The sequence below is a fragment of the Prionailurus viverrinus genome, chromosome A3, assembly GCF_022837055.1.
Source record: "Prionailurus viverrinus isolate Anna chromosome A3, UM_Priviv_1.0, whole genome shotgun sequence".
In the NCBI taxonomy this organism is placed as follows: Eukaryota; Metazoa; Chordata; class Mammalia; order Carnivora; family Felidae; genus Prionailurus; species Prionailurus viverrinus.
Window position 1 is genome coordinate 116,195,884 of NC_062563.1, and position 26,611 is coordinate 116,222,494.

At 44.0% G+C, this 26,611-nt stretch overlaps 1 protein-coding gene across 7 annotated transcripts in view; it reads left to right on the forward strand.

Annotated features, from left to right (window-relative positions):
• CAPN13 (calpain 13) overlaps positions 1 to 26,611 on the forward strand; it is an 81,628-nt gene that overhangs the window by 16,008 nt on the left and 39,009 nt on the right. For 4 of the 7 annotated variants that reach the window (XR_007150772.1, XM_047851975.1, XM_047851974.1 and 1 more), the window contains exons 2-7: positions 4,154 to 4,386; positions 12,939 to 13,017; positions 13,803 to 13,918; positions 19,758 to 19,894; positions 25,061 to 25,235; positions 26,173 to 26,247. Coding sequence is in view for 6 of the 7 variants with exons in the window: in XM_047851974.1 (XP_047707930.1) it covers positions 4,154 to 4,386; positions 12,939 to 13,017; positions 13,803 to 13,918; positions 19,758 to 19,894; positions 25,061 to 25,235; positions 26,173 to 26,247 (815 nt within the window). In the remaining variant the exon portion in view is untranslated. Of the gene's footprint in view, positions 1 to 358; positions 403 to 4,153; positions 4,387 to 8,437; positions 8,638 to 12,938; positions 13,018 to 13,802; positions 13,919 to 19,757; positions 19,895 to 25,060; positions 25,236 to 26,172; positions 26,248 to 26,611 lie in introns of those variants that run through there. The other 3 variants (XM_047851976.1, XM_047851977.1, XM_047851978.1) reach the window with 3 other exon arrangements.

The window sequence follows — 26,611 nt, forward strand, 5'->3', positions numbered from 1 at the left end:
AAAGGTGGTTGTCTATAAGGCAGAAAGAGAGTCCTCACCAGAACCTGACTGTGTTGGCATCGTGGTCTTAGACTTTCAGCCTCCACAATTGTGAGGAAATAAATGTCTATTGCTTAAGCTCCCACTCTGCAGGATTTTGTTGCACGCTCAACAGACTAACACAGTCACCCAATTCAGCAGAAGACACAACAGGGACTGAGTGAAACTTACTTCATAGACACTGAGGGGAGCAGACCAGGTTTTATAGCCACCAACTGCATCTCTTGCCTGCTTCTCACTCTAGTTCTGAACTTAATCCATTAGTTCACCATCTCTCTCATTAAGAACCTTATATAAACTCTTTTTGCCATTTTTCCAGCTCCTGTGCCATTTTTCTTGCTAGACTCAAGAGATAAACCAGAGGTAAGACAAAGTTTTATCCTGACTAGCAGGTAGAACTTCTAACCCTCCCTCTCTCTTTTTTTTTAATTAAGCCAGCTGAGTCTTCTGCCTTTATTTACCTTTCACAGTGAAGCAAGATGGAAAAATAAAAGAAATAAGCCAAAAAATCCCTCCCTAAAATGACAGGTAGAAGAGAGAGTTGGTTGGCTTTTTCTGCTGCACACAAAAGTGAAATGTCAAGTTCTGTAGACCATTCCTGCTTGAGAAAATGAGAGCAGGCTGTTCCCTGGAAAAGCCATAAGCAACCCAGGGGGTAACACAGTGAACCTGATAGGTCTGAGGTCTGTGCATGGAGGAGGGAGCCTCTCTCTCCTGCCTGCCTGCTTTCTCTTTTTCCCATCAAAGTTCTCTTCTCTTCCAGAGCAGCGGACCACCTCCTCCACCAGCAGACAGCCAGGCCTGCCGCCTGTCCCCCAGAGTCTTTCTTTTCCTTCTTGGGCTCTCAGTGGGTGCAGAGAAGTAGCAAAGCTAAGCACTTGCGTGTGATGCCTCACCCCTACAAGCTCCTCTGAGATTAGATGTCATTAATAAGAACAAGTTCTCATCTCTGAAGGTGTGGGGCTCTCTGCACAGTACTTCTATAATCAAAATTACCATCATAATCATGCTAATAACCACTATTTATTGACCACTTTCTGTTTACCAGCCACAGTGCTAAGTACTTGACAAGCCCAGATTCATCTGAGTCTTAAAACAATTCTGTAACAGGCACATTATTGTCATCATTTCACAAATGAGGAAAGTGAGGCTTACACAGGGATCCCTAAAGTCAACCAGTCCACCATGCAATAGTGAGCGGTGGGGGCCCTACAGATGGCCTGGGAACTGCTCCCTAAACATAAGGCCTTGGCAAGACTCTGATGGAGAGGTCAAGCCAAATTCTTCCAACTCACTTTTACATGCAATTAAAGGCTGTCCCATAATTGTGTTATTAAGAGCAACCATTTGGGTTTCCTAAACTAAAATCAGCTCAATACTGGAGTTTATCATACACTCTCATTGAATATTTTACTGAGAGGTACGTGGCTTGGCAATGGTGTCTTGGTTCCACTGTCACTGAGCATGTGCAGAACTGAAAGATCCATAATTTTCACAACTCTCCATTATCAGGTGTCATTGCCTTTGTCCTGAATTGGCAATCAATCTCTATTACTGTTTTCTTGTTCTTGAATGATACCTTACTGTTATTTCAGCTTTTTATATAATCTGTGGTGGCTCTCCTCTTAACCCTATAGTGAGTGGTGAGGTATATAGATGTATTTTCACCTGTTATTTTCCAAGAACTTGATTGGAGAAATGTATGTAACATATTGGGCTAAACCAAATAAAACATTTTTACCTTAGGTAAAACCATACGAAATGGACTATATTTAACAACTTTTTAAAAGTTTATTTATTTTGAGTGAGAGAGAGTATGTGTGCATGCATGAGAGCAGGGGGAGTGTCAGAGAGGGAGAGACAGAATCCCAAGCAAGCACCACACTGTCAGCACGCAGCCCGATGTGGCGCTAGGGCTTGAATTCATGAACTCACAAACCTTGAGATCATGACCTGAGCTGAGATCAAGTGTTGGACACTTAACCGACTGAACCACCCAGGGCCCCTGAACAATTTTGACCTAAAAAAATGGAAGTTTCCTATTGTCCAACCTAATAGTTCAAATATAAATTATTTTTACCTCATTTGCTAGACATTTGTATGCATAATTCCCTCTGCATATGCATGTACAGTGACACGTTATAGATGATATTCTGCCTCTGAATTTGTATTATCTAAATAATTTACAACATATTATATGTTAACTATAAGAACATTGCTAAGTTATTTTGAGTTTGTGTGGGTTTTTTTTTTTTGTATGATCCAAGATCTTGAATGTAAGCTCATATTCTTCATGAATTGTTCATTTATTTCCCTCTTTAGTTCTTTATCATCACTTGATTCCTTTTCTGCTGTTAAGGAGGAATGGATAGGTCCATAGGTCTTGTGGTCTTGGGTCTTCTGTGTCCTGCTCAAAGAAGTTTGAAAAGCACTACGTCAGTGGCTAAGGAGACTTTTCAAGTCCCACAGCCAGTAAGTGTGCATTCAGAATTCAGATGCAACTCCGCTTCCCTCACAGATGGAGAATGTGATACATATTTTGGTCATTGGCATCAGTCACACCCCTATGGCTTCCTGAGTAAGAAATGCTAGATTTCCTTGACATATCCTTAAGGAAATTGGGAGGTCAACATTTATTGTGTGCCTATGTATGCCAGCCACTCTGCTTGGTATGTTAGTTTGAACCTCATTTGATACCACAGCAAACCCTATGAGGTTGGTATCATTTATCTGTACAGATGGAGAAAGAGGTTTGCAGGCTTGAATACTAACTCCAAATTCTGGAACTGGTAGGTAGGTGATGAAAGCAGAAAGCAAACTTTAAAGCCCATTTGATTGTTCACCACTTTGCCTTTTCTTTTTCTCACTACACATCCCCTTCCCCTAACCCTGTATTTGATTCATCATGAAATTCTATTGGTTCTACCTATAGAATGAGTCTGGGGTCTGTTTCTCCATCATTTTCACTACTAATGCTCTAACATTGTCCCTCCCAAGAACACGTGCACAGCCTCCTAACCTCCTCCTTGCCACAGTCCTTATCCATCCCCTCCATGTGGCCTTTAACTCACTCCACAATCCTTTACACAGATCTGATTGTGACCTACCTACCTTTTCAGTGTCCCTGCAGTGCTTGCAGAGGGCATAAAACATGTCACAATCCAGCTTTCCAACTTACTTTCCTGGCCCTCTCTGCCAACATTCCCTATCCCCAACTCCTACCCCCACTGACCCTTCCAGACTGCCCACCCCTCCATTCTCTCTAACACCCATGACTTTTCCAATTCAACTCCTGGGCCTCTGTGCACTTGATACTCTAAATTATATAGATAATAACTTGTATGTATGTATGTATGTGTATATATATATATATATATATATATATGTGTGTGTGTGTGTGTGTATGTATATATATGTGTGTGTATATATGTGTGTGTATATATACGTGCGTGTGTGTGTATGTGTGTGTGTGTGTGTGTGTGTATATATATATATATATATATATATATATATATATATATATATATAACCAGTTCTCCATCTGGCACATTCTGCTTCCTTCAAGGCCCTGCTCAAATGTCACTGTCTGTGGGAGAGTCATCCTAGACTTTTCCTGGGAGCTCATGGCCCCTCCTCTTTATATCCACAGGATTTTGTACACATTTTTAATTAGACACTTTCTGTTGAATGATAGCTAGCTGTTTAAATGTCTTATCTGTCTTTCCTACTTGATAATGAGCCCCTAAGGGATAAAGATCATGTCGTATTTATCTTTGGATTGCCAGCATGCAGAAAAGTGCCTGGAACCAGGTCAGCACTCAATAAATGTTCATTAATGTACAAACACCCCCCCATAGTCTCTCATGCACATAAGAGCATACTGAGTAGTTCTTCGGTAGAGCGGATTGAAAATTGGACTGGGAAGAGGATGCTTGGATTCTAGTCTGGGATCACCCACCAACTAGATGTGTCACTGGGGACAGAACATTTCGGGGTCTCAGTCCCCTCACTTGTAAAGTAGTGGGAGGACATCTGAGTGCCTTTCCAAGGCTTACATCTAATGATGCAAAGGACTTGACAGCTTATTCCTAAAGATATCTCTCTTTCTTACCAGAAGGAAAAGGCCTTAGGCATCTTCTAAGGAGAGTCATGGCACACAACCAGGAGACTCTAGCCAAGACCCCTGTCATCAAATTCAAGGGCCAAGACTTCAACTTCTTGCGGGATCATTGCCTAAGCAGAGGTCTGCTGTTTGAGGATGAGACCTTCCCTGCAGAGACTTCCTCCATAGGTCTGCAGCTGCTCCAGGGAAAAAACCTCTCCAGACTGATGTGGAGACGGCCAAAGGTGAGTGAGCCCCCCAGAAACACACACAGCTCCTGGGCCCTCTCAACTGCCTGTCATGGTACCTCCTACTGAAAGAAGGATGGGCACGTGACTTGGTTTTCAAGGGTGGCCCAAACCAAATAGGAAGGAGAATGAAATTTATCTGGTCCCTTAGCTATAGTGTTGTATTGTCAGTAGGATGGAAGGACCCTGTACCAGCAACCAGGACCCCTGGGTTCTAACCCAGTTCTCACACTGAGCACATCACTAGATTGCATGCTTCAGTGTTCTCATCTGAGAAATGGGAAACCATGGGTATGAAGATTGTGGTAGTTGGTCTCTAGGGTCTCTTCCATCTCCACAATTGAGCCCATCTGTCAATCTTCATCACTCTTTATTCTCTTCAGTTACCACTGTCTTTATTTTTTTCTTTTCCCCTGTTAGAATTTAGTCAAAGGGAAGATATCATGTCAGTCACTGATAAAATAGGATGAATTTAAATAATTGCCTCACCCCTCTCATTTATATATGTATTGTCAGTCTTGTAAAGGCTTGATCATTTATAAAAGAATTTTAGACATCAAATTAGGAAGATCTTTCAGGGAAACATTCAAATCCCTATGCCAGTAGTTGGTCACTAACTCAAACTTGTGGCGAGATGAGCCCTGTTGGTTTTTCTAAACTATATTCGTTCCCAAGAAATATTTCTCAGCCCACTGACCATTCTCATAATCTCATTAGGGAAAAAGATCCAGGTAAGGACCACTCTAAGGATCCTGAGGCCAATCCTCCTGTTCTTGCTTCCAAAAGCAACCAGCAGAACCTAGAACAAGAGAAAATAAGATAAAGTCTAGTAAGCTAATGATTATGATATCAGCAAGTGTTACCAAGCACTGATTAAGTGCCAAACACTCTCCTGAGTACTTTCAATAAAGCCAGTTTAGTCTATACAAAAAGGATATTTTCTGATAACATAAAATAAGACATTAAACTCTGGAGGTACCGACTCTTACTCTGATGTCAAGGGGGCAGATTTGTAGTTTTGGAGAGGGAAGTGTGAGCAGAGCGCAGGTGGGGCTCAGGATCAGATGGTGGTGCTTCAGGCTTCTAGGATCCATCTCACCAGCCAGAGGCAGTAAGTCCCCAGAAATTATCCTCTTCTGGCCTTCCCCTCCGAAGGGGAGCAGAACAGAGAACTCTATTTAAAGTTTGGAAGGGTTATATATTTTTTCCCCTTGTTATTTTTAGAAGCTGAGATTCTTTTAGAAATGTTCTTTTTTTTCTTTTTTACAAGGTGCTGAGCAATAGATACAAGACCATATTTATAGTGTTGGAGAATTTATAACATTTCTATTTAGGAAGGGTTCAGAGTTTCTTACTATCTGATTTCAGCAACATCTCAAATTTTATCTTTTGGGGGCAAGGAGAAACTGAGGCAAACAGAAGTGAGATGACTTCCACAGAATCCTTCCAGGAACCTGAAATAGAGGAAGATACGTCCTACTCCCACTCTTCTCCTCAGCCAAAAGCTGAGACAAATGTCTTTGTGTCCCTCATCACAGTGTCCACATTTGTATAGTGTTTTCCTGAGTTTTCCATGTGTACTGTTCTACTTTGTCTCCTTTGTTCTTTCCCAGTTGTATAGAGAAGAAAACAGATTCAGACAGGGGATGTGACTTGCACAAGGTGACAGTCCAGCCTCCATATGCTGCACTTTCCTTCACATGGGATTGTGTGCCCGACAGGACTCTGTTAGGATTTGAATGAACGAGTGAGTGAATGGATGAAGGAATGACTTTATCTACAGGCCGCTGACATGGGTTTCAAGCTCCATATGTGCAGCTGAGATTCCGTAGGTTGACTAGTTTAACAGGTAGAATGGTAGACAAGAAAGCCACTGAATTCACCCCTTCCACATGGTGACATCCTCAAGTGCCACAGCTTATAGTTGTGCCTGAGAAGAGCCTTGGACGAGGAGCCACGGCCAGTGTAGTTCAATCCTAGTTGGAATGGCCAACACTTACATAGTGCTGACCATATGGTAGGTCCAACTTTAGGTCCTTTGACTCATTGAATCCTCACAGTAATGTTATAAGGAGGTATTATTATTAACCCCACTTTACAGAGGAGAAATAGAAAGAGTTAAGTAACATGCCCAAAATGGTAGAGCTGGAATTTGAACCCTAGAGTCTATCTCCAAGACCTGTACTCCTATCACACTATATTGTCTCCATAAGGCCTCATTGTAAGCTCATGTTGTGTTCTGAGTTCCTATTTGCTACAAATAATATTTTGTGCACCAATAGACTCCTAGTTCATCTAGGTAACCAGGAATCAATCTCTGTGTTGTATCCTGCTTTCCATTTTTTAGGAGAAAAAGAATGAGGTAACAATTAAATGTTGTACCTGTATGTCACATGATTATTTTAAGGAATAAATGAAGACAATATTTAGAGTCTAGCACATTGCAAACACTTACTAAACACTAGCTATTGTTGCTATAATTAATTTTGGAGGGATGGCATAGGGTAGCAGCCTCAGGGGCTGTCCTTTTGGATCCATGGGTTTTCACAGTCCAGCCAGCATCAGCCCTCAGCTAATTTCAGCAAACACATTTAGAGAGAAATGTAGGTCAGATGAAACCATTTGAGGTCCTAGGGGGAGGCTGACAGGGAGTGTGGAGAGAATTTCTTCTCACGTTCCGCTGCCTGTCACCACTTTCAGAAGGTTGCCTCCCACTCTAGAGCTTGCCGAGTCACTGTCCAGAGGTATGGCTGGCACTCCTTAAATTAAGTTCACCTGTATAATGGCTGAGGTGGCACCAAGTCTCCTGAGGCCATCTCCATATTCAAGGCTTGGAAGGACAATGGCGAAGCTCCATATTCTAAGCAAGTGCTAAACCATCATGGATATTATTCTACCTTGAATACTCACCTGGGCTTGGTAGATTCACTAAGAGTGACTAAGAGTTGGCATACAACTAAATTCAGCTTTCTATGCCTGGCACAGAAAGGTTGTTTAGTGTCCCATAATGTCTTCTCTCTCCCTCTCTCCCTCCCTCCTCCCCCTCTCTCCCCCTCCCCCATTCCTCTCTCTCCTTCCCTCCTTCCTTCTTGCTCTCCCTCTAATAATCAACCTAATCCATTTTGCTGCTGGAACTTTGAAGTAGAAGCTCCTTCATATCTTGCTTCATTCAGTTTCTCTTTGTTTAAGAAATTTCCACCCCACCTCTCACATCCCCCCCCCCCCAGTGGCAGTCAGTCAGGTTCTGCAACAGCCTGTGACCCTGCACTGACCAAATGGTAATGAGGAGACCCAACTCCTCATGAGTCTCTGCACTGCCTACAACCCCCACCCCATGTCAGCAAGAGACAATGCTGAGAATTAGACTTGTACTTGGTGTATCTATTTGATATTTCCTGAATGAAAGTTGGTGCTAGAGTGACTTCATTTTAGAATTTTAATTCCATAAATAATGCTAAATCCCATTTATCAAGTATGTACATGCAATAAGTATGAATCTAAGCACTTTACATATGACATTTCATTTAATTACCATAATAGCCCTCTGAGTAGATCATATTCTTATCTTTGTTCAGTAGATGAGCATTGTCCAGGAGAACTTTCCGTGATGATAGAAAGGTTCTTTTGGTACCGTTCAGTACAACAGCCATTAGTCATAAGTGGCTATTGGTACTTCCAATGTGGCCAATGCAACTGAGGGATCAAAATTTTAATCTTATTTATTTTTTTTTTAAGTTTTTGAAAGCTTATTTATTTATTTTGAGAGAGAGAGAGAGAGAGAGAGAGAGAGAGCGAGCACCAGCGAGCAGGGGAAGGGAAGAGAGAGAGGGAGAGAGAGAATCCCAAGCAGGCTCCATGCTGTGAGCACAGAGCACGACGCGGGGCTCGAACCCACGAACCACAAGATCATGATCCAAGCTGAAACCAAGAGTTGGACACTTAACCAACTGAGCCACTCAGGCACCCCTTAATCTCATTTAAGGTAGCCACATATGATTTGTGGCTACCATATTGGACAGCACAGAAATATAGATACAATTCTTCACAGCAGGGTCACCAATGTGTATCAGATTGAGAGATGGCAATTTCATCTTGGACCCCATACTTTGGGAGAATCATTTTGCTTCTCAACTGAAGAATGGCTGTGGGCCTGAAACAAGCTGTCTGATGGGTGCTCAGAGCTCAGAACCCAGCCCCGTTGTGGATCCTGGCCTGTGGCCATCCCAAAACGAAGTATCACCTACCCAGGTAACAACTTTGATCTTTTAAGTAGAGTGGAGTTTCTGAAAGGATTGTTTACTAGAAATGATTTACCTTAGGTCCCAAATGAGTTCTTCAGAAAAGGAAAGTGTTAACAAAGTAGACACAGGAGTGTAGGTTATGAAGGCAACAGGTAACAGAAGGTGACAAGGTAAACCTGCCAGCAAACAAATGCCATCGAGCCAAAGAACTTTGATGCCAATAAAACAAAGCTCTCTAGCAAAAATAGTAAAGGGAGTGACTCTGTCACCTGGCCCAGGCTGAACTCTGCCCACCCTCTGAATGATATATTTAGCCTGTGTCTGAATGCCAAGATGCTGACCCTGATGCTCCCTCATCTAACAGCAGCCTTCAAAATGATTGCAGGAATCACTCCAAAACATAGCAAGTGATGTTGCATTGGAAGACACCCCTCCCGAAGCGATTGCAGGAGAATGCCTGGTTTGGTACCACTTCACAGAGGGTATTTGTTAAGATTCCAGGGGTTCTTGCATTATATGTGCTTCTGGCATCCATAAGATAACATAGATTGTCCCAAAATTTGCCTCGAGAAAGGACGTCACAGTGCAGAAGTTGGGAAGATTACTTAGTATGACTATTGCTGATGGCTTCTGTATTAGGGTTCTCCAAAAAAACAGAAACAATAGGGTGTGTGTGTGTGTGTGTGTGTGTGTGTGTGTGTGTGTGTGTGTATGTGTATCTATTATATATCTATATATCCTATAGGATATTACCCATATCAATCAGGCAGAGAAAGAGCAAATTCTCCCTCTACCTTTTGTTTTATTCAGGTCCTCAGTGGATTGGATGGTGCTTATTCACACAGGGATCAGAAATCTGCTTTATTGAACTCAATTCAAATAAATGTTAATCTCATCTGGAAACACAGACACACTTAGAACTAATGTTTAGCTAAATATCTGGGGACCCCTTGACACAGTCAAGTCATAAAATTAACCATCACACCTTTCTTCTGTACAAATGATGTTTCAGACCCTCCAGAGGACCCCTCTCGCAGAATCAGAGAACACGGACATCAAGAAGCCCCTATCTGCATGCGTGGTCTGGGGGCGGGGGAGAGATCTGAGCACTATGGAGCCACATTGCCTGGTTCACAGCCCTCTCCCTGCAGATCTGTAATCAAATTGCTCAGCTTCCCTGAACCTGCCCCCTTTCCCTGGCAGGGAAACCCCAGCAGGCTAAAATGCTTCTGGGTGTAATTTCCATCTCTTCCTACCTCTGCACTTTTTAGATCATCGAGCACCTCTCTAAAACCCAGGGTGGGGAAGGAATGGGCAGCTCAGAGGATAGGAGATATAGATTCTGGTCTTGTGCCCAACATTGATGAAGACAATTACAGTGTTTGCCAGTAAACTTTATGTTGAATATTGATTTGCAATAAATAATTGCCATTTAATTTTCATAGCATGAAAATAGTTTTCTGTTCCTAATTAACTACAATTTTTTTATTTTAATTTTTAACATTTTGGTAAATCAGAGAAAGTTGTGCATTTATTAAATGCCTGTGTGGCATTCATTAGAAGGATATAAATTGTTTTTCCTTTGGTGCATGTAAATGCTATTTTATATTATTATATATCCTGATACAAAATCAGCGTCCTTCATTTCTAGGGCAAACCCTACTCGATTATAGTGGGTTAGTCTTAATAATTTCTTGTTCATTCATTTGCCATGTGTTTTATTTTGGTATATTTCATAAGTGAAATCAGTCTATAATGTGTGTATGTTCTTGTGCTTTCACTGTCCCAGGCTATGCTGGCTTTTTAAAATAAATGGTGGCAGGATTTTTCTTCCTTCCCTTCCTTCCCTTTCTTTTCGCTGAAACTGTAAGTGATACAAGAATGGTCTATTCCCTGAAAATGTGAGAGAACTCCACAGGAAATCCTGTGTACTTGAAAGCCTTCACAAAGCTGTCAGGGAGATATTCTTTGATCATTTGAAAATACTATTGCAAAGTTATCTTTTAAAGTTTACTGACTAACTTGAATCATTTTTGGCCATGCTAATTTTAGTCGGATAATCATCACTATTTTTAAATTGATTAGTATAGAATTTTATGTCATGTTTTTATATTGCTAAAATCTCATTTTTATTTCTAATTTTAGTTGGGTTTCCCTACCATATTTGTTAAAGGTTGGGTCTATGTAAACCTTCTTCCCCAAATGGAGCGAGTTACTTGCTTTATTGGTCTTGCTGTTTTTCTATTTTAGAATTCACTAATTGTCTTTTATCATTTTTTTCTGCCTCTATTTGAGGCTCTTTTTGTCTTTCTAACATCTATGAGTTGATTGTTTAATTCATGTTTTTTTTCTATCATGTTTAATAATGAATGCATTTGAGGCTCTGGGTTTGTCTGTGAGTATGGCCTTTTGAATTTTGCAAATATTACAGAAGAGAATCAATATTTATTGAACATGTACCTTATCCAATGTCCCAAGGATCCACATCCTTCCTCATCTGTTAGGTGGAAAAACTCCTGCTTAGCAAGGCTAGTGGGAGACGATGGGTGAATAAAGCCCCTGGACCTCAGCAAGGTAGTCAGTGCCTCAATGGGTTTGCCACCGGAGTCTCCCTTTCACACATGAGGAAACTGAGGCTCAGATAAGTCAAGGAAGTGGTTCAAGGTCACCCAGGGAGAAGGCAGGGCAGGGTTCCACCCTGGGTCTGTCTCCATAACTCTCAGCACGCCCACCCCCCTTCTGCAGTCACACTGCAGGGAAAACCAGAGCAAACAGCAGAGGAGAGCTGGGGCTTCGGGCAGGTCAGGAAAGTTGAGCAAAGCTATCTTTGTTCCCCATCCAAGCCCACTGGCCTCCTGTCTCTTTAATTCCTGTGAGTGGAAGATCTTAAGCATCTGCTCAGTGACAGCAAATGCCAGTGAGATCTTTACCTCCTTTCCACAGTAGAAGGGCTGGGGACAGCTGGGTGAAGTGCCTGGAGTTGTCCTGGAACCGGGACACTCACTCCCCCCATGGCCCTGCAAAGAGTTCTGTGCTGCTGGCTTGTGTTGGGGGAGGTCCCTGCGTCCCCCCAGATACGGGTACTTAGCTGCCCAGCTTGGAGCCCAGATGTGGGGAAAGGGCAGGCCAGCTTGGTGCCTCTACCTGGGGAGGGTCTGAGCCTGAGTGCACCTCTCCTGGTGAATGTGAGACGGCCAGTTATTTGTAGAGAAGGTAGTGGGAACAGGTTTAGTGAGGCAATTACCCCTCCCACACAAGCTGGGCTGAGGTGTTTGCAGACCTGCACGCCTTTGTTTGCCTCTTGGCATCTCTACCAGGAAACTGGCAGTTTCTGAAGGGCCGACAGGTCTCTCAAAGCACAGGACTCTGTACATTCATGGCTGTTGAGCAAATAAATCCACTTCCACTTTGCGGGCCTGTTCTCTGGGGGGACTTATTCGTCAATGTGAAAAGAAATGATACAGGAACAATGACTGAAGTATGCAAATGCAGTAGAAATCTGGGGACAGTTGCACAGAGAGGGTGCTGAGGGTAATCCTGCAGACTTCCAGTAGGGAAAACCTGGGGGCTCCCTGGGGCTCCTTGACCCATGGGAGCCCCTTCCGGAACTCTCACAATCCTTGTGTCTGCTGGGAGTTCCCCAAATTCTCCCTAGATATTGCAGCACTACAGAATCCTCTCACAAACCCCTTTCTGTGGCTGCCATGCGCTTTGTGTGTTAGAGGTTGGGGAACGACTGGGCTCCAAGTAACAGTACCCAAGACAAGGGACCTGGGGTCTTCTAGAATCAGTTTGTGAGTTAGCCCAGGAGTGGACAAAGGTCGGAGTAACACATCTTGCATCTGGTAGAGCACGTGGCTGGACTCGAACCTGGAGCCCAGAATGCCCTACTACTGAGAGAGGACATGTCACAATGAATGCTTTATTATGTTTATAAAAGGGTCCTCTAACAAATGTATCTTTTTGTTTGTTTGTTTATAACCTGTTACTACAACACTGCTAGTTGGGACTAGGATGGCTGACTATTTGATGTAAGGATCCTGAGCCTTGATTTATGTTTATCTTTTCCTGCATTTTGCTTGTACATTTATTGCCTGTCTTGTCAGTTACATATATGCCCCTTTGACATCTGCCTTCCTGATAGCAATCAAACCTGAAGAATGAGGGGAACTTTTCTAACTCGGATTTTAAGCACCTGTTTAAGAATTAACCTCTACCCCTCAAAGACAAAGTGAGTGATGTCGTGGGTACCACTTGGGGACACAGAGGAATGAAAGATGCTCATGGCTTTTCTCCCTCTTGCCTAAGGATATATTAGAGGGTAAATCAGAACCTCACTTCATCCTGGAAGGTGCAAGCAGATTTGACATCCAACAAGGAGAGGCCGGTAAGGACTCAACGTCTTTCCTCCTGGCCCTGGATCAGGGCAGACAGCCTGAAGTCAGCCTCCAGGTAGGGAGGGACAGAAGGAGGTGCCCACCCAGACCCACAGATTTCTACCCCAGCTTCTGAGGAGGCAAGGTCGGCACCCTTGGTGCTGTGTGGATGGACTATTCACACTGGCAACAAGATTTCCTGTAACTTCAGCTCTGGGCAGCTCTAGCAAGATGCGAATCAGAGGCAGGTTGTCCCAACAACCCTGCTGAGGCCTGGCTAGGGCTCACTTTTAGTTTTTTTTTAAGTTTATTTATTTATTTTGAGAGAGTGCACATGTAAGCAGGAGAGGGGCAGACAGCGGGAGACAGAGAATCCCAAGCAGGCTCCTGCACTGTCCATGCAGAGCTTGAGGTAGGGCTCGAACCCATGAACCCTGAGATCATGACTTGAGCTGAAATCAAGAGTCAGTCACTTAACAGAGTAAGCTACCCAGGCACTCCTGGATGGGGCTCTCTTGACTTCCCTCACCATCACCATCCCCCCCATCCCTTTTTACCTTCCTCATAGCCACCCCAACTCCTATCACCCCTACCCCACATCATCACCAGCTCCTTCTCTGTCTTGCTTGGAACTGGCCCCAGTGAACCCTTCCCCAGTTCTCCTCTCTCAGGCAGAAAAGGAATGTATTATTCAGAAGAAGGTGTATGGATTCTGGTGACAAAGACCCACGAAATGTGTGGAGTGGGGCTTCCAGATGTGTTCAGTAGACCTCTCATGGCTTCTGTCCCCTCACAGGAGATTGCTGGTTCCTGGCAGCACTGGGCTCCTTGACACAAAACCCACAGCACCTGCAGAAGATCCTGATGGACCAAAGCTTTTCATGCCACTACGCAGGGATCTTCCGTTTCCGGGTATGTGCACCACTGGGACACTTCTCACCTAGGTTCTCTGTGAGCACAGGCAGGCGAGTATCTTGAATATTCTCATGGTCTGCTAGCCTACAATGGAAGGCTCACCCGTGTGTTAGTTACTTTGCGTACCTCTAAGAAAGGATTTGAGCTCAAGGTCTGGCAGCACATGGGAGAGCTGGGAGTTAAAATGTTTTCATGTAAGCAAATAAAAAGAAATAGCAGAAACACTTAGCAAAAAAAAAAAAAGTCATTAATCAAGAACCCTGCACATCATAGAGCTTTTGTCTGTGTTGATTCCTGTGCTGTATCTTGCTATTTTGATTACAGTAGCTGTAAAGTAAGTTGCAACATCTGGCAGAGTAAGTTTTCCTTCCTTATCCATTGTTCTTTCCTCAAAAATATCTTGGTAATTCCTGCGCTTTTATTCTTTGATGAGAATTTTAAAATCATTGTGTCTAATTAAAAAGAAAAGGCACTCTGTGATGCAGAGTGGAGTAGCACTAAATGTATGTATTTATTTGGAAACATTACACTTTTATTATTTTAATTATTCCTTTCCAGAAACATGGTATATCTTTCTATTCATTCAGAACTAGTTTTATGCCTTTCAATAAAATGTTATAGCTATGCTTCCACATTGGTGTCACACCCTTCTTGTTAAACGTATTCTCAAATATTTTACAATTTTGCAGCCAATGTGAATGAGATTTCCCCCTCATTTCATTTTTTTTAATGTTTATTCATTTTTGAGAGAGACAGAGACAGAGTGTGAACAGGGGAGGGACAGAGAGAGAGAGAGAGACACACACAGAATCTGAAGCAGGCTCCAGGCTCTGAGCTGTCAGCACAGAGCCCAATGTGGGGCTCGAACTCCTGAACCGTGAGATCATGACCTAAGCCAGTCAGCCCACTCAATAGACTAAGCCACCCAGGCACCCCCCTCATTTCTATCTGGATGTTGCTGGTAAGAGGAAAGCCACTCCTTACTAAATACTAAATTGTATCTAGCCACCTTACCAAATTCCTTAATTAGTTCCAATTTTTTTTTTCTTTAGTAGAGTCTGGATTTTTTAGTTAATGAATATTCTCTGCAAATAAAGATAATTTTGTCACTACTTTTATTATTTATAGAACTTACTTTGCCCTTTGTCCTTGTCCCATTAGTTAGAAGTTTGCAATTTTGAATAAGAGTGACAAGAATAAAGTCCTGCCTTTTCCTGGTTTTAGTGATGTTTTCTCCTGGTGTGCCATTGTTTTAATGCACTGTGGGATTCAATTTGCTAAAAATGTTATTAGAATTTTTCCATCTATATCACATGTAGAATTGGTTTTTAGTTGTTGTTTTTACCATGTTTGAGTTATGTTGGCTTTTTAAAATGAACCCACTGAGTTTTACATTATCTTGATCTGAAATAATTTGAACAATGGTTGTTAATCATGGATTATCTGATCTTTGAAAGTAAAATAGACAATAGTTAAAAGATCTGGAACCACTTCCTTTTTCAACATGATTTCTTTTACTCTTCCAATGTGTTCAACAGCTATTAAAATGCTTGTGTCTCTTATTTCTTCTGGGGTTAATCTTGATTTTTTTTTTTTTTTTTTTTTTTTTTTTTTTGCCAGGAAAACCAACTATTACTTCTCTCGGACCAAATTTATTGCCCAAAATTTGCTTATGTGATTGTCTGAAAATTCACTTAATTTCTTCTAATCTATGGTTAAATCCACTTTATCAATCCCTGTGCTATGTTTTTGTTTTTCCTTTTCTTCATAATACAGGTTTTCTTAACCAAAGCAATCTGTTTATTGGTTTTTGAACAAATCAACCTTTGATTTTCATTATTCTGTTTTTCTTTTGGAGTTTTGTTTTCTATATAACTAATTTCAATTTATTTTTATTAAGTACTGTTTACTTTCTGTTAATTTTATTGTTTTTTGTTTGTTTTCTGAAACTGTACACTTTTCCGTCTTTTTTGTTTAATAATTAAAACTTTTTTTTTTTAATTTTTTTTTTCAACGTTTATTTTATTTTTGGGACAGAGAGAGACAAAGCATGAACGGGGGAGGGACAGAGAGAGAGGGAGACACAGAATTGGAAACAGGCTCCAGTCTCCGAGCCATCAGCCCAGAGCCTGACGCGGGGCTCGAACTCACGGACCGTGAGATCGTGACCTGGCTGAAGTAGGACGCTTAACCGACTGCGCCACCCAGGCGCCCCAATAATTAAAACTTTTAAAACCATAAATTTTTATATGAGATATTATCTATTTATAGGTTTTGATATAAAATGTCTTTTATTAATTTTAAGGCAATGTACTTTTAGTTTTGATTAAGCTTTGGTTATAGTTTATATTCTATTTATTAAACTATGATCAGAGAATATTCATAAAATCTCTACATTTGGGGAAATTATTCAAATTTTATTCATGGCCAAATCTACAACAATTTTTGCAAATGCTTCATGGACATATGAGAAGAATATCCAGTGATCAGAGGTTTTACATATGGAGTCAAGATTTCTGATTTGCAGATTGTTGTGTCTGCAGTTAGCTTTTTTTATCTTGACTTAATTTTTGTCTGCTTGATTTGTCAAATTCTAAAAGAGGTGAATTGAATTTCTTCCCCAAAGTTATACCTTGGAACGTCCTTCTTATGTTTTCAGATGTTTTAGCTTTAACCTTTTCCTGTTTTATTCTGTGGTGCCCAAAGGTTTATGTTCTTGCTATCTGCTTGTTGGAATAAAGCTCACATAATATCACTCTTTATTGTGTTTAATGTGTTGGGCTTTGAATTCTTCTCTATCTGATGCTCATATTGCTAATTCAGCTTCCTGTTATTTACATTTTTCTGTTCTATCTTTGTTCATCTGTTCCTTATCAATTTTACTTCCATATTTCTATAAATATACTTTTATAAAAGTATATTTTATTATTTTTTTAATTTTTTTTCAACGTTTTTTATTTATTTTTGGGACAGAGAGAGACAGAGCATGAATGGGGGAGGGGCAGAGAGAGAGGGAGACACAGAATTGGAAACAGGCTCCAGGCTCTGAGCCATCAGCCCAGAGCCCCACGCGGGGCTCGAACTCCCGGACCGCGAGGTCGTGACCTGGCTGAAGTCAGACGCTTAACCGACTGCGCCACCCAGGCACCCCTATAAAAGTATATTTTAAACTCCTTGCTCACCATTGTTTCTTTCACCCTTCATTTCCCCTTATCTTATTTCCCCTTGTTCTAATTTCATCCTCATTAGGTAGTAGTTCCTTGAATAATTTCCTCTGATCACATGAGTACTTTTCACTTGCCCTTGCTTAAGAATGATATGTCAGTTGGGTTTGAGATTCTTGGATCACATTCCCTTTCCTCAAGAGTCTGTAAACATTATTTCTTTGTCTTATAGCTTCCAATGTTGCAGAAGAAAAATCCAATGTCAATCTATGCTTTTGGCTTTGTATGCAACATGTTCTTTCAAGTTTATAAGAGGTACTTTCTCTCTCTCCTTGGTGTTCAGAAATTTCTCTGAAGTATGCCCAGATGTGTGCCTTTTTGAAACTAATCTTGGCTGGAATTCATTGAGCCCTTTCATTCTGAAGACTTTACTCCTTTTTCTGCTCAGCTAAATTTCCCTTCATTTTTTTTCTGGGTGTCCTCCTTTACTTTGTATTCTCTTCCTAAAGTCCAACTAATTGCATACTAGGTCTTCTAACAAGTTCCCAGGTGATGCTCATCCTGGTCGTCCAAGGATCTGACTAAGGAGTGAGCTAGAAGATGCAAGGTTTACTGTCTGAGCTCACCTTAGACTGCCAGTGTTGGTAGTAACAGGTAGTTAGGAGAAACTGAGGCACAAGCAGAACACTCTTTGCCCTTCTGAATGGTGAGAAAGTTCCACAATTCTCCAGAAACAACTGAGGTATTGATTTCTGTGCCTCTCTTCTTATCACTCTGAACTTGGCACTGCTTTCTGGAAAGAGCCCAGTGCCCAGGCAACATGGCTGCTTTGCTCAAAATATTTCTGGCTTCCCTCTGACACCTGGGTGTTGACAAAATGGCACCAGCATGCTTCTTGGAGGGTCCAGACACTATTCAGATGCCAGCCCTCCTCAAGTAGAGGTGAACCAGGAAATGCAGATTGGTGACCTCATTCTTGACCATTTGCATCCTTTCTGGGAACAATGATCTTATCTGGTGTTCCCTTTGTATAAGGAGAGCAAGTTTGGTCAGCATTACTCATGTGGGAATATTGGGGTGAAGGTGAATTCTAAGGGAGAACCAACCAGAGGAGCTCATTCAAGCCAGGACTCATTTCAGTCGATGCTGCACCAGGCACTATCCAAGGTCCTGAAAGAAGCTATTGAAAAATAGTTACTACTTTCAAAACTGATCTTACTTTCACAATATCATCAGATCCCAGTCACAGCCCTATGAGGAAGTTCATACTTTACCACCACTTGACAGATAAGGAAACTGATACCCAGAGAATTCAGTGTCTTACCCAACGTCTATTGCTCAGGTAACTAAAGGTAAAACCAGTATTCAAGCACAGTTCCACTAACTGGCCACTGTCTACTACATTTGCTATCCAGTTAAACCCCAAATCCAGATCAGGCTCTTTTTCCAGTACCCCACTTCTAGCTTTCCTTGGTGTGCCAAACATATTTCATGACCTTCCTCCTAGTAACACCCCTGTTGGCTTTTAACCTCACCTGTCTACACATTTTACTGCAGTAGGGACACAAATCCACAGCTGTGCCGGAACCAGCTTCAGTGCACTGAGTTCACTAATGACCGTGAAAACATCTTCTTTGCTTTGTCTCCACTGACATCTCTGTCTCAGTCTCCTCTACTGTGAAGTGCATCCTCAGCTGGATGAAACAGCCCAACATCTGGGACACCCAGATGTGGAAAAGGCCATGTGGATGGCTTCCCGTGACTGCCAAGCAGATGATAGATCACATCCACCCAGCTTTACTCTGAGCCCACCTGTCATAGGCTTGCCTTCATCAAGACTCAAGCCTGAAGCTGGAAGCCCTGCTGCTTATCCAGCACAGGGGAGACCAGCCAAGAAACTCCAAAAGGCTGGCTTTGTTATGAATTTTCCTCATTTGGTTATGTCCCCGGGTGAACCATTAAGAGTTGAACACTGAAGATTAAAGCAGTCTGTTTTGGAGAGAAACATCTGGTTCATTTGTGCTCTTAGCGGTAGCAGTGCTAGCCAGTTTGATTTCTGCTACTCTGATGGCAGGACATCTTCACATGAGCTGAGGAAGGCCAGAGCGAGGCTCTCACTGCTCAGTCCTCCAGAGCAATCTTCATCATTTGGCCTCTGGGCCTTTGCCCACACTGTCCTTGCCATCTGGGATGCCTTTCCTAACTCCTTGCCACCTGCTTAAATCCTGCCGCCTCCCTCAAGCCTTTAGCCCCTGGTAGGCTCTCCTGTCCCCCGTTACAATACTCTGTATCTACCATTCTCCTTGTTATTCAGCAACTGTTGCCCTTTTGTGCCCAAGATATACTTGGAGAGTCTCCTGTGTGTCTGAAGCTCATAAAGGACCCGCCAAAGTGAGGCCAGAGTTAGTAGCAAAGTCAAACAAAAACCCAAGTCTCCTTCCTCTCAGCATGTATTTTCTTTGACTCACTTGGCCTGTGACTCATCTGTCCAGTGAAGTCGACATGCCAGGCCCCTGTCCACTGACCTCGGCAGGGATTTTGTTCTGGACAGAGTTTGTTGTTATACTGGGGAGGTTATGCGGTGACAGTGGTTATTGTTTGGCATGGGTCAGGGGCCCTGGAGCTCCCTTCTGCCGCAGCTCTACTAAGGCATATATTCATCTCTCTTCTAGTTTTGGCAGTGTGGCCACTGGGTTGAAGTGGTGGTTGATGATCGCCTGCCTATCCTCAACAGGGAATATCTCTTTGTGCATCCTCGCAACAACAACCAAGAGTTTTGGCCCTGCCTGCTGGAGAAAGCTTATGCCAAGTAAGGATGGCCCACCCCTCAGCACAGGGCCTCAATGCTGGCCTTACCTGCCCAGCTGCTTGTCCTGATGGATGCTCCACAGCAGCTGGCCCAGGACTTTTGGCAGCTCTGCTGAATGCACATGATTCCCTGGGAGCATCAGAGCCTTTGCCACCTAGCTGGGCATCCTTCATAAACAATCACTGTACATAAGGCTCTGTTGGAGCCACGGGAGGAACCCAGAGGCACGTAACAAGGAGTGGGCAGGGCAAGGCTGGACAGAGATATGTACTAACAACACTATTATTTCAAGGGCTGGGATAAGAGCCCAAATAAAATATAATATCAGGTCAAAGTCTGATCAGAGGACAGAGAAAGAAAACAATCTTGACTTTCTGATTCATAGAGTCAGGCTTAGACTTTATAGAGGACATGGCATTGAGTGAGGCCTTGAAGGATGGGTAGAATTTCAGCAAGGAGAAAGGGGATATGTTGGAAGTTATTCCCAACTATTGGAAGGATTTAAGCAAAGACCAAGGGGCAGGACAGTTCAAAATGAGGTGGGGCAGTTGGGGGCCTGGAATGGCCACTATGAGATTGGATCTGTGTGGGGGGACAGGGCAGGAATTGCTGTTTATTATATGGTCCAAGAACCATGATTCAAAGACTACCTTCTAGTGTTAACAAGCTCAATGACTTATAAACACCCCAATTCATACATTTTATTTAGCCTCTTTGAGTTGCATCTATTCAGACAATGTTTATTAGGCATTTAACCATAGGCCAGGCACTGTGCTTGGAACTAGGATAAAGACTCTGAGACTGGCTTCAATAGGTGTGAGCAAAACTGTATGTTGTGTGGAAGATGTCACTGTCATAGAGACCTACACAGGTGAGGGACACATCAGAGCTAGAAATCAATGCTAGGGGACAAAAGGACCATCACTTTCAGGAGTAAATGAATTACTGGAGTGTCATAGAATCAGGTTCCCCAAAGATCACCATGACCCACCACGTTTTACAGATTGGGAAGCCAAAATTCCAAATAGTGATGTGATGGTAGTCACTAGATGGAATCTGCTGGGGTTTTCAGTTATTTGACCCAGGCACATCAGTTAGGAAGACTGAAGACCCTGCTGAGTTCAGTCCTATGCCATGAGGATGCCAACAACCCCACAGACCACCCCAGTCTCTACCCTTCTGGAGGTTACAATTTGAACAGCCATGCATCTCAAGAGGTGTTTGTTTGTTTGTTTGTTTGTTTGTTTGTTTTGTCAAGCCTACTTGTGAAAAACTAAAGCTGTTGCTCATTTCCAGTGTCAAGAAGAGCTGTTCATTAGCATTTGAGAATGAATCCGAGATAACAGCCAAGGTTGTTGAACCAATCCATATGTTTGGGGAGGTTAATTTGCTTCTAAGTGACTTACGCAAACACTGCCATTTCTTTCCACTGTGGATTCAGCCCTCCCCACTTCAGGGCTTTGCTTTTCTCTTATGTGAAAAGGGGAGCATGCCAGTTCACTTGGAGAATTAGAAACCTTGTGGAATGAAATGATGACTTTGACCCCATTTTGTTAACAGTCAACCTAAAGCAATCATTCAGCTTGAAAAGAAAATGGGAAAGTGGACCCAGAATCCACATTCTACTGCCTAAAGAAATCTAGTGAGGATAAAATGTTTCAAACTAGTAAGCTGTTTAAAAGCTTTCCCCTCCAACCAAAGAAGGAAATCATAGAATGCAGGAGTGAGCACAATAGAATTTGAGCTATCCGAGCTGGAGGGGACCTCTGTCAGTCTCGAGCCCTACCTCCTTCTTTGAAAGATGAGGAAACTGAGGCTCAGAACACTGAAATGAGCAGCCCAAGGTCAAGTGTTCCCCTTGTTGTGTGCTTTTCCATCATCCCTTGAGGCTGTCAGTTCTATAGGAAAAAGATTTGTCTCTTTGCTTCTTTGGGACTCAGTGTCTGGCACACAATTACCACAGCACAAACATGGAGAACGCATTCGTCCAGATGGAGATGACCCTCCTTCCCTCCCCCGCCAAGAATGTAGGCCAGTGAACACATGCATTCTAAACTTTCAACTCTCCTTGCAACTGGGGAGTCTGGAAACGAATCGGTCGAGTCAGATCTATGTTGGCAAGGTTTTGTCCCCAGAAGTCATAAAATAGGAGATTGCGGGACAAGATCTGATAGGCTGCATATCATCCTGTATGGAATCTTGGCAATTAAGAGTCACAGCATCTCAGCATCCTTTCTGGTTCTGATTTAGATGTCTAAATTCATCGCTCTTTCCTAGCATTGCTGGGCAGATAGACATTTCCCCCAAATGAAGCTGAAGCACAGAGACGAGAACAAGACGCTCTCAGAATTCCTGGGCTCAGGTGACAAGGTGTAATGACAGGTGTGGTGAACACAGTTCTATCTTTCTTCCCTTTCTGTTTCCTGTCAGCAAAGGGGGCTAAGAATAGTTGCCATGTTTCTGAAGCATCAGCAGTCTTCGTGAGCTCATGTTTGTGAAGCAGAGAGATAACTCCTTGTCAAAATACCCAGCTTCTGCTGAGACAGGCTTTGTGGACATTGTGGAGAGACAGTGAGAGAGGGGTGGCTGGCCTCCCCATGCATTGAGTATCTCTGTGGTAACTGTAGGTTGTTGTAAGCATAAGGTATCAGAGGAGGCCCATAGACACCAAAGCAGTGGGCCAATGTATCAGGACAGGGCCTGGGCTGCTTTTCTGGAATGGCTCTGATGCAGCCCTGTTTAAAGCCAGAGAGAGCTCTTGAGGGCATCTAGATGGGGCTGTTGCAGTGTGGGAGGTCACACTGGTGGGTTCTAGAATGGGCTCCAGAACCCCAATCTTTGTGAACTTCCAGTACCTTCAGCAAAGCCCCTCCTAATCTAGGAACCAGAGCCAGAATACCTGTGGGGAATCAAGAGTCAGGCATTCAGCCCCAACTAGGCATGACCCTTTGATAATGGTCATTGAATTTGACTTTGAATTGAATAAGGTCATTGAATAAGACTTTGAATTTGACTAAGTAAATACCCCAGAGATAAGAGTCTAGGGAGATAGGAAGATAAGATTAAGAACCAGTTTTAACAAGTTGAGATCAATCTGTCACATGGCAGTTTCTGTAGAAGGGCTCTTCTGTGTATCCAGAGCTTTCTTTTATAAAAAGACTCTTTTAAGCCTTCCATGGCATTTGTGCCTGGGACGTTGTCCTGCTTTGACTGGCTACTTGACATGTATTTGCTGAAGCGAACTTATGTGAATTCTGAGTGACGCCCAGTGGCAGAGGTGGAGATATAGTGAGATAAGAGGGTCTGGAAGACCCCACAAGCCTACCCAGTCAACCTTACTGTTTCCAAGTGAAGGACCAGGAAGGGAAGGCTGAAGGCCCCCTGGAGGCGCAGCAGGGAAGATCTCAGACCCAGACCCCCTCCCTGATTCACAGGACAAGAAAGAAAGCCATGGTCAGAGATTCCCCACATTGCCACCAGCTTGTGAGGGTCTTGGCCTTGGCTTATCCCTCCAGGGACAGAAGAGAAGGTCTCTGGTGAGAAGGCTGAGTGACAGGGGCAGTGGTGAGGAAGTCTCCCACTGGGCAGCTCTGAGACCAGAAGGCAGGGTCTTCTCCCCACTCCCTGCCTGGCCTCAGCTCCATGTACTTTGTGGGTTTTCATTGCCTGTATTTTAGGGTTCCCTGGGAGCCTTTTCAGTTGACCCCATTGACAGGAACTTGAGTTCTCAAAACAATTCTGCCCTTGTCTGGCCTGCTTCAGTGGTCCATCTAGCCTCTCTTCCAGGAGCACCATCGCTGGCTCCCTTCCACCATGCTTTTTTGGCTCGGGGATTCTTCCTCCCTGGAATGCCCATCCCACTGTCCTTACCTGGATAAACTCAGAGGTGTGCTCCTCCCCGAGCTCTCCCTGGGCCCTCAGGCATTTCTTCTCTGTTCCAAGATGATCCACTCACTCTCATAGCAAACGGAACCCCAAGGGCAGAAAGTAGACATTCTAAGGAAAAGTCCCCATGGCAGAGGGCTGTTGCAAAGAAGTAACAGTTGTGGAGGTAGAAGCAGAGCGAGGGTGGCCTTGCTGAACGAGGGTGGCCTTGCTGTGCCTGATAGTGATGTAACAAGCATGCACTCTGCAAGCCAGATACTTTCTGCATGTCATCCATGCAAGAACTGGCAGAAGGGGCACAGTAGCCCATCGAGGCAGGGACTGTTACATGCCCACTCCCCAAATGAGCAAGGGGAGCCTTAGAAAGTCTCAGCTTCCTGCCCAGGATTGAGAGCTCATGAGAGGGGAAGCCAGGAGTTGAACGTGAGTGGTTTGGCTCTTAAATTTGGAATCTGTCGGCCTCTCTAGTGAGTGACTAGGGCTACTCAGGTTTGGGGGACAATGCGGAGGAAGTGAAATGAGGTGATAACCCTGGGCAGGGGTAGAAACCCCACACAAGAGTGGGAAGAAGTGCTTTACAGAACATGTACGAGGGTTCCAGGTGGCTTGCTTTGAAGTCATGTTATGTAGGACTTGTCCTCACCTGTGTTACCTTCAGTCAAGTTGACTAACATCCCTGATGATCCTGGGATGAGTGGGTTAGTCCTGAGAGTAGGAATTCTGGACCATGCTTCACACTACATGAGAACAGAGGCTGCATGTGTCCACAGCAGGCATCAGGGTCATTGGCTGAGCTCTTGGAGGGCAGGGACAGGGGGTTGCCCATCTTTGAACAGCCTGTGCCTAGCACAGTATCCCTCACATGAGTACTTACCACTATCATTAAACTGAACAGGAAACAGTGGACATTCATCACCAGAATATCCAGTGTTTATTGAGGGCTTGCCACATGCCAGGTTAAATAACTTGTCCAAGGTTAAACGGTTAAATATAAGGAGATGTTGGGATTCAGCCCCTGCCCTGTGGCTCCAGCACCTGCACTTCTGACCTCTGCATAATACTGCTGCTTGTGAGGCCGCCCAGCCCCAGCTGAATAGGGGAAGGACAGTGGCGCTTTGCTGGAAACGCCATCGTCGTGAATGGAAGGCAGGTGGCCCTAGTGCAGGTGCAGATCAGGCATTCCTTCTCTGGGCAATATGCGGATGTCAGGTGGGCAACCTCCCTGCCTGGCGCATCTCACCAAAGTCGCCACAGGGGCGGTTGTGACTTTCCCCCTCCCAGGTTTCATGGGTCCTATCTCAACCTGCACTACGGCTTCCTTCCTGATGCCCTGGTGGACCTCACAGGAGGCGTGGTCACCGGCATCGACCTGCACTCCTTTCCTTCTGACCTGGTGATGATACTGAAGACAGCAGCCAAGGCAGGCTCCCTGGTGACCTGCGGCACCCCGGCCTCGGTGAGTAGACTCCCCACACTGGGTGGAGCCCTTCCTCGCCCAGGAATGTCCAGCCACCAACCCATTCAGGTAGTCAGGGGCATGGCCAAGCAGACGTCACAGAGCATGGAGACCATCCTTCACTGAGGCCGCCTGATTGAATCCTCACAGCAGCCCTCCCTCTGGGAGAGGGGTTGCAGAATTCACTTACAGAAGAGGAAAATGGGCTCAGAGAAGCCAAGTAAAACACTCACCATCACACAGCCAGCAAGTGGCTGATCAGGGTTCAGATGCTGCTGCCTGACTCCAAAGCCTTTACCTAGTGCTTTCATGTGAGCAGTGGGGTCTGGAGTCACTGGGCCACTCTTTGATTCTCACCAGCTCCAAAGACAGCATCCCAAGGTCAGTGTGTCCCATTTTGAAAAGCTTGGGTGATCCTCCAAATTATTTCGGAGTCTATTCTGAGACAGCCAGCCCCCTATCCGTGAGGATGTTTCCTTCACCCTGTAAACACGTGAGCTTTGAGTCACACACCCCCAATCTGAAATGCCACCTGAAAACTAATATGCATTTTGCACCCCAGTTAGTTACTCATGGCACGGGGGTGGTGGGTATTCCTGACTCCCCCAGAATGCCCCACTGATGTGTTTTGTGCTGTGTGTCATTGGTGACCAGTGACTGGAGGAGCACACAGTCCAGGTCAGCCTCGGGACTCAGTGGGGTTCTGTCAGTAATGGGGCAGTCCCCTGAGGTATGAAATGCTTGGGGCCTCAACCACCCAGCAGCTTTCAAACTCTGCCTCTCTAGAAAAGAGTTCCAAGAACATATGCCATTCCAGTGTGAGTCAGTGGGATGCTTTTCATCCCACCACAGCTTAGCTGCTCATTGAATTGTGCTTTTCTATTTTTCTGAAGAGCCTGTGAATGCTTAATGCTTGGTCTGCTTTCGTCCTTTAAAGCCAACAGGTGAGGCCAGGAGAATGGAAGACGGCCTGGTGAGTCAGCATGCCTACACAGTGACTGGAGCCGAGCGGGTAAGGCTTCCGGGGGTTGAGCCCTGTTTTCTTGCTCCTCTAAGCAGGGGTCAGCATCACATGCCTTCAGCAAGCTCAATGTGGACGGCCTCGAATATTCCTTCTATTCATCCAGAAACTCTGGTGCCCGGCATCTTTATCCCCAGATGCCTACTAGCGATCTTGCCATTCTTGACCTGATCTCAGGCAGGCTGAGTGTCTAGCTAGACTGTGGGTTTAGTCCCAAAAGAAAACAGAATGAGCCACCCAATTGCCTGGGGCAAGTTTTGCTCTGAAAGGGTTTTATTTGTTATGTGTCAACTAAACTGCTACCACAAAGACACTCCAAAATACAGGGGCTCAAACAAGGTTCATTTCTCTCTGA